General features: G+C 42.4%; 1 protein-coding gene across 1 annotated transcript in view; it reads left to right on the forward strand.

Annotated features, from left to right (window-relative positions):
• The window catches only part of LOC108802105 (protein Jade-2-like), a 90,217-nt gene that overhangs the window by 4,201 nt on the left and 70,783 nt on the right, over positions 1 to 15,233 (forward strand). Inside the window, exon 2 of the mRNA XM_018573992.1 lies at positions 11,782 to 11,879. Coding sequence (XP_018429494.1) covers positions 11,782 to 11,879 — 98 coding nt within the window. The remainder of the gene's footprint in view (positions 1 to 11,781; positions 11,880 to 15,233) is intronic.

Genomic DNA, 15,233 nt, shown 5'->3' on the forward strand with positions numbered 1-15,233 from the left:
GGGGGGGTAGACACACACAATCAAACTACTCCTTCACTAAAGGTTAAACTAAAATGTAAATAAACACACCACACTTTTAGAAAAAGTCAATTTTTGACAATTCCTTTATTTAAAAAAAAAGGAAATGGCTCCATCGATGTTTTCAGCATCAATCATGTGACTCCCTGATACCCCGACTGGATATCTCCGTCTTAAGGCTGTTCCCTGGGTGCTGGAACCAGAAGCCAGTGAATGTAGCATGGGCTTACCCCAAGAATCAGACAACACTGACTTTGGAGTGGAAACGGGAACTGGTTTATTGAAGAAAGCACAGAGTTTATACCTCACAGAATCAGATAAGAGTTCAGTGTGTTACATTGAACAATCCTCACCCCTATACAGCCGGGTGCCGCATTGGAATTCCTTACGCACAGGCACTCTTTGAACCTAATGAATGTCCTTAATTAGATAAGAGCTTGACCTAAACAATGGCCACCCCAGACAGCCTGCTGCCTTCATAAAATTATGTTTAGCAGAGATGGTATCCAAACAGGATGGAAGTCCAGATGGTTCAAATCAAGTAAAATAGTGAAAAGCTCTCTCAGGCAGCCCTAGGTCAGTAGGAAGGAGGCTAGCCCTCAGGCTCCTCCAACAGCCCCAGTGACGGTGCAGTCCATCGTACACGCCACCCACCAAAATAAAACAAAAGTCCTGCCGCACAACAACCTGTCCAAAACCGACGAAGATTTGCCGCAAAATGACATCTCTGTCCAGAATGTAAAGAAATGGGCGGATCGAGCCCCCAGTTGACATTTTACATTCTCAGCTGTCAAATACCACAGCTGACAGCTGAGAATATCAAATGGGCGGTACTAGCCCCGTGATGTCATGGTTCACTCCGCCCATTTGTTCACATTCTGGCCAGAGATGTCATTTTGCGGCGCATCAACCACCGGGTCAGGGTTGTGGGGAAGAGGCCCTTGTCCCCATCAGACACCCTCCCAATGCCGAGGGCACGTGGCCTGGTAAGGCGCGGGGGGGGGATCGATCATCCCGCCCCCCCTTCCTGCCCTGTGCCTGTGCTCGGATCAAGGGTCTGGTAAGGATTTCAGGGGGACCCCACGTTCCCCCCCTATTTTTTGGGGTGGGGTTCCCCACATACTTTTTTTTTTTATTTGTAACTTGGGGAAGTCCCTCCTAGCATTCCTACCAGACCTAAAGAGTCTGGTATAAATCAGGAGGTGAACCTCACACTTTTTTTTTTTCTTCTTCTGCGGACTGTAAAAAGAAAAAAAAATAAACATTTTTTTTTTCCTTTTGTCTAATGCCACTTTGCTGCAATGGAACTTCGTCCGGAACGAAAATTTGTACACTCAACCGCTAACAAATTTCGTCCGAATCCCAAAACGAATTGACTTTCGTACCCGAATCCTGAAAAACTAAATAACAAAAAATCTGAATGAAAACGAAACAATTTTTTTGCCAGTGCACATGTCTATTAGTTTTCGGTATTCAGGATGCTTTTTTTTTTCTCTTGGTAATAATATTGAAGACTGTACAGGAACTTGTCAAACAGAACCGCATTTTTTTAAGATGCAAAAAGTAATTTTAAAAAATTACCCTAACCCTAGGCAAACATTTTACATAGTTACATAGTATTTGGGGTTGAATAAAGACATATGTCCATCAAGTCCAAACCATATAGGTCCACGCATCATCTCATTCTTAGGGATACTGGCATCCCTGTATATTACGGTCCCTCAAGAAATTGTCCAAACATTTCTTGAACAAATCTACACTCTTGGCTGAAATCACTGCCGATGGCAGTGAATTCCAGACCTTAACCGCTCTTACTGTAAAGAACCCCCATTGTGCTGGAATTTTTTCTTCACCAACTTTAGGTGGTGGCCTCTAGTCTTTGTAATGGAGTTAATCTCAAACAGTTTGTTGCCAATGTTGCTGTCACCATTGAACATCTTGTATGAGAAAATCATATCCCCCCCTTAATCTCCTTAATTCCAGTGTAAACATGTTTAAGGTCAGAGCCTTGTCTCATAGCTCTGGTCCTCCATTGCCCTAATTAGTTTTATTGCCCTCCGCTGGACTCTCTCTCTAGTTCAAGGACATTCCTTCTCAGTACCGGCGACCAAAACTGGACCAACGATCTATATAGAGGCACAGTTATAGACTTGTCCCTGCAATACATCCCCTTCTTAATACAGGACAAGACCCTGCTAGCTTTGTTTACCGCAGCTGGGCACTGCAAGCTACCATTCAGTTTGTGGTCTACAATGACCCCCAAATCTTTTTCTATTTCTGACTTCCCTAGCGGCCTACCCATGATTGTATAGCCTATTTATTTTTATGTCCAAAGTACATTACTTTGCATTTATCGACATTAAACCTCATCTGCCATAGTATTGCCCACTCCCCTATTTTATCCAGGTCCTCCTGCAATGTTATATTGTCACGATCCGTTTCTAGTACCCTCCCTATTTTTGTATCGTCTGCAAACACGGAAACATGGCTATTTATTCCCTCCCCGATGTCATTAATGAATAGGTTGAACAGTATCGGACCCAGCACAGATCCTTGAGGCACACCGCTCATTACACTAGCCCAGTCCGAAAAGGTGCCATTTACAGATACTCTCTGGACACGTTCCCGTAGCCAGTTCTCTATCCACGTACACACCACCTCATCTATGCCCATAGCCCTCAGCTTGTGAAGTAAGCGCTTGTGTGGTACCGTATCAAATGCCTTTGAGAAATCCAGGTATACCACATCTACCGGCTTCCCTCCATCCATATCTCTGCTTACCCCCTCATAAAAAGTTAGCAAGTTAGTCAGGCAGGAACGGTCTTTCCTGAACCCATGCTGATTGTCATTAACTATGCCCTTATCCTTAACAAATTTTACCAAATAGTCCTTAATTATACCTTCTAACAGTTTACAAACTACCGATGTTAGACCGACCTATAGTTCCCTGGTTGGCATCTAGCCCCCTTTTTGAATATTGGAACTACCGTAGCCCTCCGCCAATCACATGGTACCCTACCAGTCACTAAGGATTCCTTCAAAATGAGGAATAATGGACTTGTTATAACCTGGCTTAAATTTTAAAACACAGGTTGTCAGCACTGCTTAATTAATTTCTGATGCATTACAAAGAACACAGACATCTCATCTCCCTCCCCCTTCTAATTTCCATAACCCCTCCTTGTGCACAGGCAGAGAGCACAGGAAGTTCAGCTCACAGATTTGCAGGTATACAAATCAACAGGTATTTTTGCACTTTTTAAACAGTTATAGAAATACTTTCAATGGTATATTGGTATATTGAACAGACTAAAATGGAGCAATTAAGTGACATTCATGGTTCGGGTTTACTTACACTTTAACCACTTTAACCAGTTGAAGACTGGGGTGTTTATACCCCCTTACTGATCAGGCCATTTTTCAGTATTCAGCGCTGCAGTACTTTGACATACAACACTGTATTTAAATTAATTTAATACCATTTTTTGGAGACACTGAGAGGGGAATGTATCAAATCTGGAGCAGCTGTGCATGACAACCAATCAGCCTATCTCTTTCATTTTCAAAAGTGAACAAACCGAAGAGAGATGCTGATTGGTAGCCATGAGCAACTGCTCAAAATTTTGTCCCAGTTTTGATAAATTCCCCTCATAGAGCTTTCTTTTGGTGGTATTTAATCACCACTGGGTTTACATTTTTTTTACTATATAAGTACAGAAAATGTTGGGGGAAAAAAACAGTTTTCCCTAAGTTATGTTATGAAACATGTATTATTTTAATAATATTATTAATAATATTATTTTTAATTTTTGGTGATATATAAAAGATGGTGTCACATCGAGTAAATAGACACCAAACATGTTAAACTTCAAAATTGTGCGTGCCCGCAAACTCACAAAAAACTACTATACCCAAAATTGGCCATAGGCGACCTTTCAAAAGCTTTTACTGATCATCAGTTTAGTGTTAACGTTGATTAATGGCCCCAAAAGTATTGCTTACACTCCAACGTTCACGGTGATATGTAACATGTGCGGTGAAATCGTCATTTTCGCTTAACGCATGTTTGCGTGTGGTGTATGTGGGGGCAGGGACTTTAACCTCTTGCCGTCCGCCCGTAGTAGAAAAACGGACGGACGGCACTGCTGCATTGGCGGGTTGCCGTCGCCAGACGGCATTTTTTTTTTGCTTGCGCGCGCCACCCGTCCAATGAGAACACCCGGTACTGGGTGTTTCACATATAGGCGATCAGCGGGTCCATAGCCCGCCGATCGCCTATATGTGCTCGTTTGCGTCCGCCACCATAGCCCGCCGACCGCCTATATGTGCTCGTTTGCGTCCGCCACTGATCTCTGCTTCATCAGCTTCTTTTGGAGTCCACAGGTGACTTTAGGGGTCCTAGAGACCCCTAATGTCTCCATAAAGAGGACCTGTCAGTTTGCCTTTGCTATTATTTAGGGGGATTGTTATCCCCCTATATAATAGCAATAACAATGTGCAAAAAAATTTATATAAATAAAAATAAATAAAAGTCACATATAAAAAAGTGAAATAAAATTAAAGTCAGATATAAAAAAAAGGGGAAAAACCCCCCCAAAATGTTTAACTCCTCCACCCCCACGTTTACGCGCCTATAAACGTAAATACGCGTCCGGTGCGGGAGAAGTTTCTCCAATGGGACATAGATGGCAAAAAATGCTGACCGGGTTTTATAACCCTTCCTTACTCTATCCAAATCTAAAAACAAAAATAATTTGGGCTTCAGTTATACTTTAATGGATAGCCTTTGCAAATCACAGTGTTGGTTTCAGCAACCAAAAATAGCAAAGCTTAGTCCTGAGTAAAGCTGCCCATAGCAATAGATGTTGGATATGAGAAAATCAGATTTTTTTTTATTGGATTCTGTGTCATTTGAGTACTTTTGTACTTGAGCAGAAAACGGGGCTTTATGTATACTATTATTTCAGTCTTATAATAAACACAATTGTTACTGTGTTTTTGTAATACCTAGTTTAAGGCTGTGTTGCATGTTTTATGCATATTGCTTATTTACCCCTGTGAATGTCCCCTTCTCGTTACCTAATGGCACTATGTTTTATTTCTCATGATACAGTTTTTTCTGTTAATTTTCCCTTGAGGTTAGTGGTTGCAGCCACTCTTTCCTTATAAATACAGGATAAGCTATTGAGCTTGATGCTTGGAAGGCTTGGCTATAGTGGTTTCCGTGGCTCCGGATTAGGCATACAACTTGTGGATATGAATCCTTAGAGCTATCTGTAAAATTCCAAGGCCTGTACATACAGAAAAAAAATCAAGTCCAAATCATGTTTAAATTAGCAGAAATTAAAACAATTTGAAAAGAAGAACAGTCCTTATTAGTTAGCATCTGTATGTCTCCCTTGATATACAAATCCACTTACAGTAACTACAAAGTATCAAACCATAAAAATGTGAATGCAACATTTATAGTTGGAAACATCTATGTCAATAAAATTATATGTCTATGTCAATAAAATTATGTAAACTCCCTATTGTCTAGACCTTGTCTCAAGGGTTAAATATAAATGGTAACATCTGCAGTCTCTAGCTTTATACACTGTATTCATATCATTGCATGAAATCAAAATTAAGGACTTGGCACTTGCTGAGATAGTCATATAAAAAGTCCATCAAATCACAGCTGTCAATTTCAGGAAACTGCAGATGTCCATTTAGGGGTCACTAAATCTGTGTTAACTTTTGTTGATTAAGCAGTATAAGGGTTAATGTAAGGTTAGAAACTCATAAGCAAGTAAAATGCAAACAATGGCTTTCACTGAGATCAGTTTGAGGTCAGTTTAAAGTAAAGCTGTGCTTTTCCCATGCAAACTAAACCAACAGGTTCACTCGAAGGGGGCCTTCCCCAACTGAACATATATTATATACCTTCCCACAACTGTGATTGTTCATGGGGAGGTAGCAGAAATACAATTTTCTCCTTTTCCACCAATGTGAAAATGGTGGGACTGGGTTTTAGATTCTGATGGGGGTGTAAAGAGATAGCCCTTTGCCCTTTTCAGCCAAGTCACCAAGTCATGACACCGGGTTTCCTCTCTTTGTTCATGGCAGCTGTATGGCTGAGAAGCAAAAGGTAAGGTAACTATGTGGAACCAAGGAGGGTGCCAGTTAATTGAAGCTGTTGCTTTTCCCTTCATGGGCTGCATATAAGTGTGTCCTGGGGACAACTGTTATCAAGAAATGATGCAAAATAAAAGGCATTCCCCTTGCTTTGTAGAGACTTCCACTTTTTGTTGCATCTCCTGGCAAGGAGGTAAAGGAAAATCTTCCCAATGGTACACAGACAGCAAATAATATACTGACGTACTTTAACATGCGTTTTCCCTACTGTATGTAAAACAAACAAAAAAAACAACGTTTTTACTTCAGGTACTCTTTAATATTAGGCAAAATGCACTTTTTTTTAAGCACACTTGTGATTTAATTAGATACAAAATGATGTAAAGGGGAAGGGTAGGGAAGGTGAATAGCTGAGGCTGGTCTACAAAATCAAAATACCCCACTAGTTAATGAGATTTTGATGCAGCTTCAGTTCAGCAAAAGGTGTAAGCCTGGAAGCAGAAATGTATACATACATGCAAAGCAAAATGGAAAATCTCCAAAAAGTTAGGGTTCCATGAAAACCTATGCAATAAAAGTAAATACCTTACTGGCATAAAAACACATTAACAAATAATTATTTAGTGGTCAAACAGTCAGCTGTTTATCATGTTAGCATGTGAACACTGTGTATATAATGCTGCCTTGTTGTTATTGCTACTTAGTAGCTTGTTTTGACCATACTGTTTCCATAGTATTTCCGTACTGATCTCAGAGATATCTACACTGGGGATGTGCTGATAAAGACCAACATTTACAGCACACTTCAGGTAATGCACCAATCATTAATAATCAACTGTATTGCAATTTAAATGTCACTCAACCATATGGCGTCTGACAGCATGCGGTTAGCCAAATGCAAGTAACTTATGCTGAACAGCTCTGCTCCAATATGTGCTTAACATCATAGTGAATACCCAGGCATGCTCACAGTTTGTACAGTGTATCGTTGGTGTCCGACATACTGAGATGAAGTCACTATGGGAAGAAAGATTGGTGCAGTATAGATAATACTGTTTGTTCTCTAAAGGCTAGTGAAAGCTAGTAAGTCACTGATGTGTATAAGGACATTAGGTGGAATTAGAAGGCCCACTTAATAGGAAGTTGGGCTACGGGAGGTACCCTTGAAGGGGCAATAGGTGTTGCACCATAGAGGAGGTGGCAGGGTTGGAGAGAAAAACTGGTTGGTGGGCATTGGGATTAGGTAGGAGAATTTGGAAAGGGGAGGTGAAGGGAAGGGTTTGAGGAAATGGAAAAGATAAGAGGTGAGAGAAAAGAAGGAAAGTAAAAAAGAAAAAATAGTGGGGTTAGGGACATGAGGCTGCTACTATTCAAATATAATTTCCAGTGGGTGCTGCAGTTACAAGAGGATGGTGCCCAACACATGTAGAACAGAAGAAAACTCACCATCACATCAGTGATTTCTTGTGAAGAGCGTCTTCAATGACGTTTAAATGTTCATAACATGATATGAACCATGAACATTTAAACGTTGTTAAAGACGCTCTTCACAAGAAATCATTGGCGTGCTGGTGACTTTTCTTCTGATCTGATTTTCTGATGTGCAACATGTTGAAGGGTAAGTAGGAATGAATTTAGCCAAGGGGCAGGGATGTAATACAATCTGTAGAGGACCCTATACGAATTTTTCTAGTGCCAGGACATTCCTGAAACTTTAGGCATCCCAAATCTCTTGCCAGTCCTCAGGTTGAGGTGTTGTTCCCAGCTCAGCTTCCCATTTTGTTTGATAGGTTGTTGGACTACATACTGTGGATGACCTAATAGAGGTGTAAAATAAAGAGATGAGGCCTGTAGTGTGTGGTTTATTGCAGAGGCAGATGGGGAACATAGCAGTTTTCCAGAGTACTTAAATGAGTCCCAAACTGAGAGGGAGTGGGCTAAAATTGGGCATTTCTGTGGGGGCAGCCAAACCAGAGTTTATATGGGAATTGTGTAACAATAAATTAGGTCCAAGGTTGCCAACAAAGGGAACACTTAAGTGGAATGTAATAGTGCCAAGGGAAGCTTGTGTCAGTACAAAATATTTATCCTGATCGTACGTCTGGCTTTAATCCAGATAAATCATAAAAGAATTAAAAATATGTCTGAGAATAGATATCGGCAGGACATGGAAGACATTAGACATGCGTGATTCGTATTGTTCTGAATTGATATTCAGACGAATTTTAGGACATTTCCGAATGAAAAAATAATGAATTTGAACGTATCTGCATCTTCCGATAACGGAAATTTCAGATGCATCCACATTTTTTTTCCTAAATATTCTGAATGAATTTGTTGTTAAACATTAAAACTATTTTTTAGGGGGTACCCTATCGCCAAAAAGAAAAAAAAACTTAAATCCCTTACCTGACCCTTGATCTGAACAGCAGCCTGGCAGAGCAGAAAAAGGGGGGGGGGGAGTGTGCGCCCAATCCCCCTGCACCATACCAGGCCACATGACCTTGACATGGGGAGGGTGCTTTGCTGGGGGGGGTTGGGGTATACCCCCTGGAAAAGCATCTTGTCTCTATATCACCTCCCCCCAGTGAGTAAGTACGGGGTAGTTGTTACTCCTACTCATTCACCAAATAAAAACACTCAAATTGTAAATAAACATACCTCACCATAAACAAAAGTCCTTTATTTGGAAAAAAAAAGCAGCAAAGGTTTTTGACAAGTCTTTTTTTTTTTTTTAAAGTGTCCATCGATGTAATACAAAGGTCAATCAAGTTGTCCAGCGATGTAAATACTCGCCAATCACTCTGAAAGAATACCCGAAGCCCGCCGACCCGCCCAATCCCGACGAACACCGCCACAAAATGACAGGTCTGACCCGAGTGTCAACAAAGGGGCAGAGCGAGTGGTGAAGTCACGGGACTTGTTCCGCCAATTTGTTCACATTTGGTAGCAGAGCTGTCAATGATCGTAGCTCTGCTCCCAAATGCTATGCGGGACTCCCGAATAGCAATCGTGACCGCGCACATTTTTTTTTTTGCGTTGGAGTCTTCCCTTAAATTCCTTCCAGACCTAAAGGGTCTGCTGTGAATGGGGGGAGTGCACACTTTTTGTTTCTGTTGAAAATATTTTTTTTTCTAATGTCATTTTGCTGCAACAAAATTTTTTGGTAAATATTTAACTCATCCGCAATTAACAAATATTTCGGATTCATCCGCATCCCAAAACGAAATGACTTTCGGGCACAAATCCCCAAAAAATGAAATAACGATAAAAACCAAACACAATTTTTTTGCCGGCTTACATGTCTAGAATAGAGTTGGGCTTGGTGTTCGAGCCGTTTGGAGCGGGTGTTCGTTGCAAATGGATGGGACAGCGGTCGTCAGGTTTTGAAAAAAATTATTTCTATGTATTTATTTTTTATTTCGTTGCATCGTCATCGTCGTGGACAATGCTGGACGTCGTGATTGACCCTGGATTATGTCGGTGGATCCATTTTTAATTTTTTTTTAAATAAAAGACTTGGCAAAGACTTTTCTTTGTTTTGTTTTTTCAAATAAAGGATTTATGGTGTTTTTATTTACAATTTGATTTAAAGCTTTAGTGAATGGGTAGGGGTACCCCTTACTCATTCACAAGGGGGGGCGCATCTGTGAATAAGCACCCTGCCCGCACCCCCACAACCAACTCCCCAGGGCTTGTGGGGAGGAGGTCCTTGTCCCCTTTGGCACGGGGACAAGGTGCTTTTCCAGGGGTGACTCTCGGCACCCTTACAGTTCCAAGGTCATGTGGCCTGGTATCGCGTGGGGGGGCGCTCGCTCTTTCCTGCCCTGCCAGGCCTGTGCTTAGATCAAGTGTCTGGTTGGGATTTTTAGGGGGAGCCCACGTTTCCCCCCCCACCCCCATTTTTAAGGGTGAGGTTCCTCCTTAACTGCTTGAAGACCAGGTGTTTAGACCCCCTTCCTGGCCAGGCCATTTTTTCAGTATTCAGCACTGCGGTACTTTGACTGACATTTATTCTGTCATGCAACGCTGTACTGAAATTAATTTTATACCATTTTTTAGGGACAGATAGAGCTTTCTTTTGGTGGTTTTTAATCACCACTGGCGGGTTTATTTTTTACTATATTCAGGAGAAATTACTGAAAATGTTGAAAAAAAACAAGTTTTTTTTAACTATGTTATAAAACAACTAATATTACCCACTTTTTTATGGGGTCCCTCCTAACATTCCTACCAGACCTAAAGGGTAAAGGGTCTGGTATTGTTTGGGAGGGGGAACCACACATTATTATTTTATTTTATTAATTTTTTTATTTTTACATTTCATTTTTTTTCTTTAGAAACACCATTTTTACTGCAGCAGGTTCTACACATTGTGCAGATGTGCCACTTTACAGGCAGTTTAAGGGGACCCCCCAGGCACGAACATTTTTATTGTTTCACTATAAGTTATTTAAACATCACTGCTCCTTTAAAAACTGTATTTATTTTTTATTTTTTTAAATGTCATTGATTTATATGCCCCAGGGCAGTACCCGAATCCCCATACACTTTTTATGGCCAATAAATTGCATGTAAGGCTTCAAAATGGGGGCATTTGATTTTTAAATTTCTACCCCCATAGACTTGCATTTAGTTCGGCTTTGAATCCAAACTTTTCCCATGTTATAAAGTTCAAATTCAAACCGAACAGGAGGTTGTCGGCCCATCACTACTCTAGAAGACGTATAACAATTTAGGTAGCTATGTAATTTTTATAGCTTGTAGCTTCTGATCCATGAAATAAAGTAATGTTGCCAAGTATCTAGAAGTTTGTTCAACTCTTATGGGAGCGGAGATATGTTTGCTTGGCACCGGGGGGATACTTATGTTGGGGTGAGGGGGATGCCCAGGCATTTGAGGGAGTTATGTTACGCCAAGGAGTATGTATGTTGCAGTTTCTTTAGTGTGGGTTTGCATAGTGATAATTAGGGATGCACCAATACCGAGTATTTGGGCGAGTTTCTCTGACTGGCAGTGGCACGAGGGAACATGGAGCAGCGTCCAGCAGCTTCCCAGCCAATCAGCACTGAGCTGGCCAAACAGCATGGAGCTGGCTTTCCGGCCAATCAGCATCGAGACGGCTAAACAGCATGAGGCCGGCTTCCCGGGCCAATCAGCATTGAGCCGGCTAAACAGTCTCTCCCCCTCTTCTGCAGCAGTCTAAGGCCCCATAAATCATGAACATTTATACACAGTGGGGGGAATTTATCAAAGCAATTGCGACCGTTTTAGCCTCTTAGATCACTTTTTATGTGCAAATCTGTCTTCTAACATGTGCCCCTGTTTTGACCAGAGCTTGCACTACTTTTCCAAATGCACGTGTTTTGCACCTGTTTTGACCAGCGCTTGCACTACTTTTTCTATTGCATGTTTTTTGCACATGTTTTCATCTGCACTTGTTCTGTGGCTGCCTGAAACTGGAGCATTACCTAACAAAACAATAATTAAGCTTTTTGCCTGGAGTTACGAGTCTTCTTTCCTGGAGTCTGTTAAACCTAATTTATGAACAACATTACACTGGCATCATAAATCTGGCACAAAGTGGATCAAATATATTCTGTGCAAGTTCAAATACTCGCAACTGCTATGATAAATTTCCCCCAGTGTATAGATATGAGGAGGCTAAGGAAGATTACAATGCTGCAGGGATGGGGAGACAGGCTGGAGAAAGCACCATGACAGCTGCTGGCTCAGAGCTTCGGGTGAGTACTTAACCCTCTCAGTGCGGGGGTAGCCCCACTGCAAGGGTTACAAAAAAAAAATTCCAGGAGTTCTTCATTAAACATTTTATACCTTTCTTACATTCTGGGAAGTATGTTGTATTATAGTCCTCTCAATTGGTCATGGTGAAGTAACAGAATGTTTGTTCAGTTTGGACCATATGGACCATGGAACAGTAAACCTGTTTGCAAAGGGCAGCCTGCAAAAGAAAGCACCTGTAAAGAAAAACAGGAATGGGTTTATTGTGGGTGGGAATAGTAAGTGCAGTCTTTGGAAGTGGTTATAGCTCTCACCAGACATCAACCAGGTTATTTTGAAGTAAAATATAATTAAATTGTTTAAGCACAGAAGAAAGGTATCGGGTTTCATTACCATTATCCTCAGCTGGATGTTTATCTATTTTAGGGTTCAGGACCAAGTTAGCTGCACAGAAGCAGCCGTTCCTTTAGACGCATTTGGTGTGGCAATCTGTTTTACGCAACAGAAAGGGGTAGACTTTTGGAACGCAACTAGGACTCCTTGGTAGTAACATTGGCTTTGAAAACCTGGGGGTAGTAGGCATCAAAATATGGTGCAGAAAGCTTGGCTAAGTGTGTTTACAGAAGACAAGCCAAGTCAAATACCTTAACTCTTTGTAGGTTTTGAACATTGATGGTTAGCCAATTAAGTGTAATTTGTGAATAACTTCAACACCATAGGAATCCACAAGTATCAAAGGTGCATTTTAAATGATAGAGACAGAATATAAACCAAAAATCCAGAAAAACACATGATACAAATGTTATAAATTGAGTTGCAGTTCAATGAATAGTGAGCAAAATAAGTATTTGATCCCCAAGCAAAACATGACTTAGTAATTGGTGGAGAAACCCTTGTTGGCAAGCACAGAGGTTACCAGGTTTGCACACATCTCTGGAGGGATTTTGGTCCACTCTTTACAGATCTTCTCTAAATCCTTAAGGCCTGGCTGTCGCTTGGCAACTTGAAGTTTCAGCCACCTCCATATATGTTCTATAGGATTAAGGTCTAGAGACTGGCTAAGCCACTCCATGACCTTAATGTGCTTTTTCTTGAGCTATGCTTTGTTGCCTTGGCGGTATGTTTTGGGTCATTGTCATGCTGAATGACCCATCCACGACCCATCTTCAGTGTTCTGGCTGAGGGAAGGAAGTTCTCATCCAAGATTGTACAATACATGGCCCCGTTCATTGGCCCCTCAATGCGGCAAAGTCAGCCTGTACCTTTTAGCAGAGCAACAGCCCCAAAAGCATACTGTTTCCACCTCCATGCTTGACTGTAGGGAAGGCGTTCTTAGGGTCATAGTCAGCATTTTTCTTCCTCCAAACACGGCGAGTCGAATTAATGCCAAAGAGCTCAATTTTGGTCTCATCTGACCACAGCACTTTCTCCCAATCCTTCTCTGAATCATTTAGATGCTCATTGGCTAACTTCAGACGGGCCTGTACTTGCGCCTTCTTGAGGAGGGGGACCTTGCGTGCGCTGCAGGATCTCAATCCATGGCTGTGTATTGTGTTACCAATGGTTTGTTTGGTGACTGTGGTCCCAACTGCCTTGAGATCTTTCACAAGCTCCTCTCGTGCAGTTCTGGGCTGATCCCTCACTTTTCTCATGATCATCCTTACCCCATGAGGTGAATCTTGCATGGAGCTCCAGACCAAGGGCAATTGATGGTTGTTTTATATTCCTTCCATTTGCGAATAATCGCTCCAACAGTTGTTTCCTTCTCACCAAGCTTCTTGCTGATAGTCTTGTAGACCATTCCAGCCTTGTGCAGGTCTACAATCTTGTCCCTAACATCCTTTGACAGCTCTTTGGTCTTGCCCATGGTGGTGAGGTTTGAATAGCAGAAAGACATTCTGTGGACAGGTGTCTTTTATATACATAACAAGTTGTAGTTAGGAGCACCTTCTTAAATTGACAGGACTAATCTGTGTACCACATAGCCAGTCTGTGTGAGCCAGAATTATTGTTGGTTGGTAGGGGATCAAATACTTATTTTACTCACGGAACTGCAACTCAATTTATAACATTTGTATCAGGTGCTTTTTCTGGATTTTTGGTTGATATTCTGCCTCTATCATTTAAAATACACCTATGATAAAAAGTATAGACCTTTCATATCTTTGTAAGTGGGAAAACTTACAAAATCTGCAGGGGATTAAATAATTATTTTCCTCACTGTATATACAGTATGTATATATAATACCTGAGCCACCTCTTCAACTGTCCCTTACCTCTTCCTGCACGGGTGCATTAATGAAGCAGGAAGCCTAGTGGGTGATCATGTGACCACCCATCTGGCTTCCTGACTGAAATGGGTAGCCGCAGCTACGCTCCCTCGCAGCTTGCCAGAGGACTGCGGTTGTTATGTGAGAAATGCAAGTGCTGCTGCGCTCTGTATCACTAGGGTTGCCACCTTTTTGTTCAAGCAAAACCCAAACACTAGCACTGTGTGGTAATTTTTTATTTTTAGAATATACAGGAGAAAGTGAGGAGAGACATCCAGGGGAGAGAGCGAGGAGAGACAGCCAGGAGGGAGAGAGAGGAGAGACAGCCAGAAGAGAGAGTGAGGAGAGACAGCAAGGAGAGAGCGCGAGAAAAGACAGCCAGGAGAGGGAGAAGAGACAGCCATGAGAGAGAGTGAAGACAGACAGCCGGAGGAGAAACAGCCAAAAGAGAGAGCGAGAAGAGGCAGCCAGGGGAGAGAGCAAGGAGAGACAGCCAGGGGCGAGAGCAAGGAGAGACAGCCAGGGGCGAGAGCAAGGAGAGACAGCCAGGGGCGAGAGCAAGGAGAGACAGCCAGGGGCGAGAGCAAGGAGAGACAGCCAGGGGCGAGAGCAAGGAGAGACAGCCAGGGGCGAGAGCAAGGAGAGACAGCCAGGGGCGAGAGCAAGGAGAGACAGCCAGGGGAGAGAGCAGGGGAGACAGTTGGGGGAGAGAACGAGGAAAGACAGTCAGAAGAGAGCAAGAAGAGACAGCCAGGAGAGAGAAGGGAGATACAGCCAGGAGAGATGAGTAAAGAGAGACAGATGGGGGAGAGGTAGGCGGAAGAGACTACCAGGGGAGGGACAGCCAGACGAGAGAGGAAAGACAGCGAGGAGAGACAGCGAGGAGAGACAGCGAGGAGAGAGCCAGTGGGGAGAGAGAGTAGAAACAGCTAGGAGAGAGAGCTAGGAGAGACAGCAAGAGAGACAGCCAGTGGAGAGAGTGAGAGACAGCCAGTGGAGAGAGCGATGAGAGACAGTCAGGGGAGTGAGGAGAGACAGCTAGAACAGAGCAAGAAGAGACAGCCAGGAGAGAGGGAGGAGAGGCAG

This window comes from Nanorana parkeri, unplaced genomic scaffold, assembly GCF_000935625.1.
Source record: "Nanorana parkeri isolate BGI_ZX_2015 unplaced genomic scaffold, ASM93562v1 scaffold2662, whole genome shotgun sequence".
In the NCBI taxonomy this organism is placed as follows: domain Eukaryota; kingdom Metazoa; phylum Chordata; class Amphibia; order Anura; family Dicroglossidae; genus Nanorana; species Nanorana parkeri.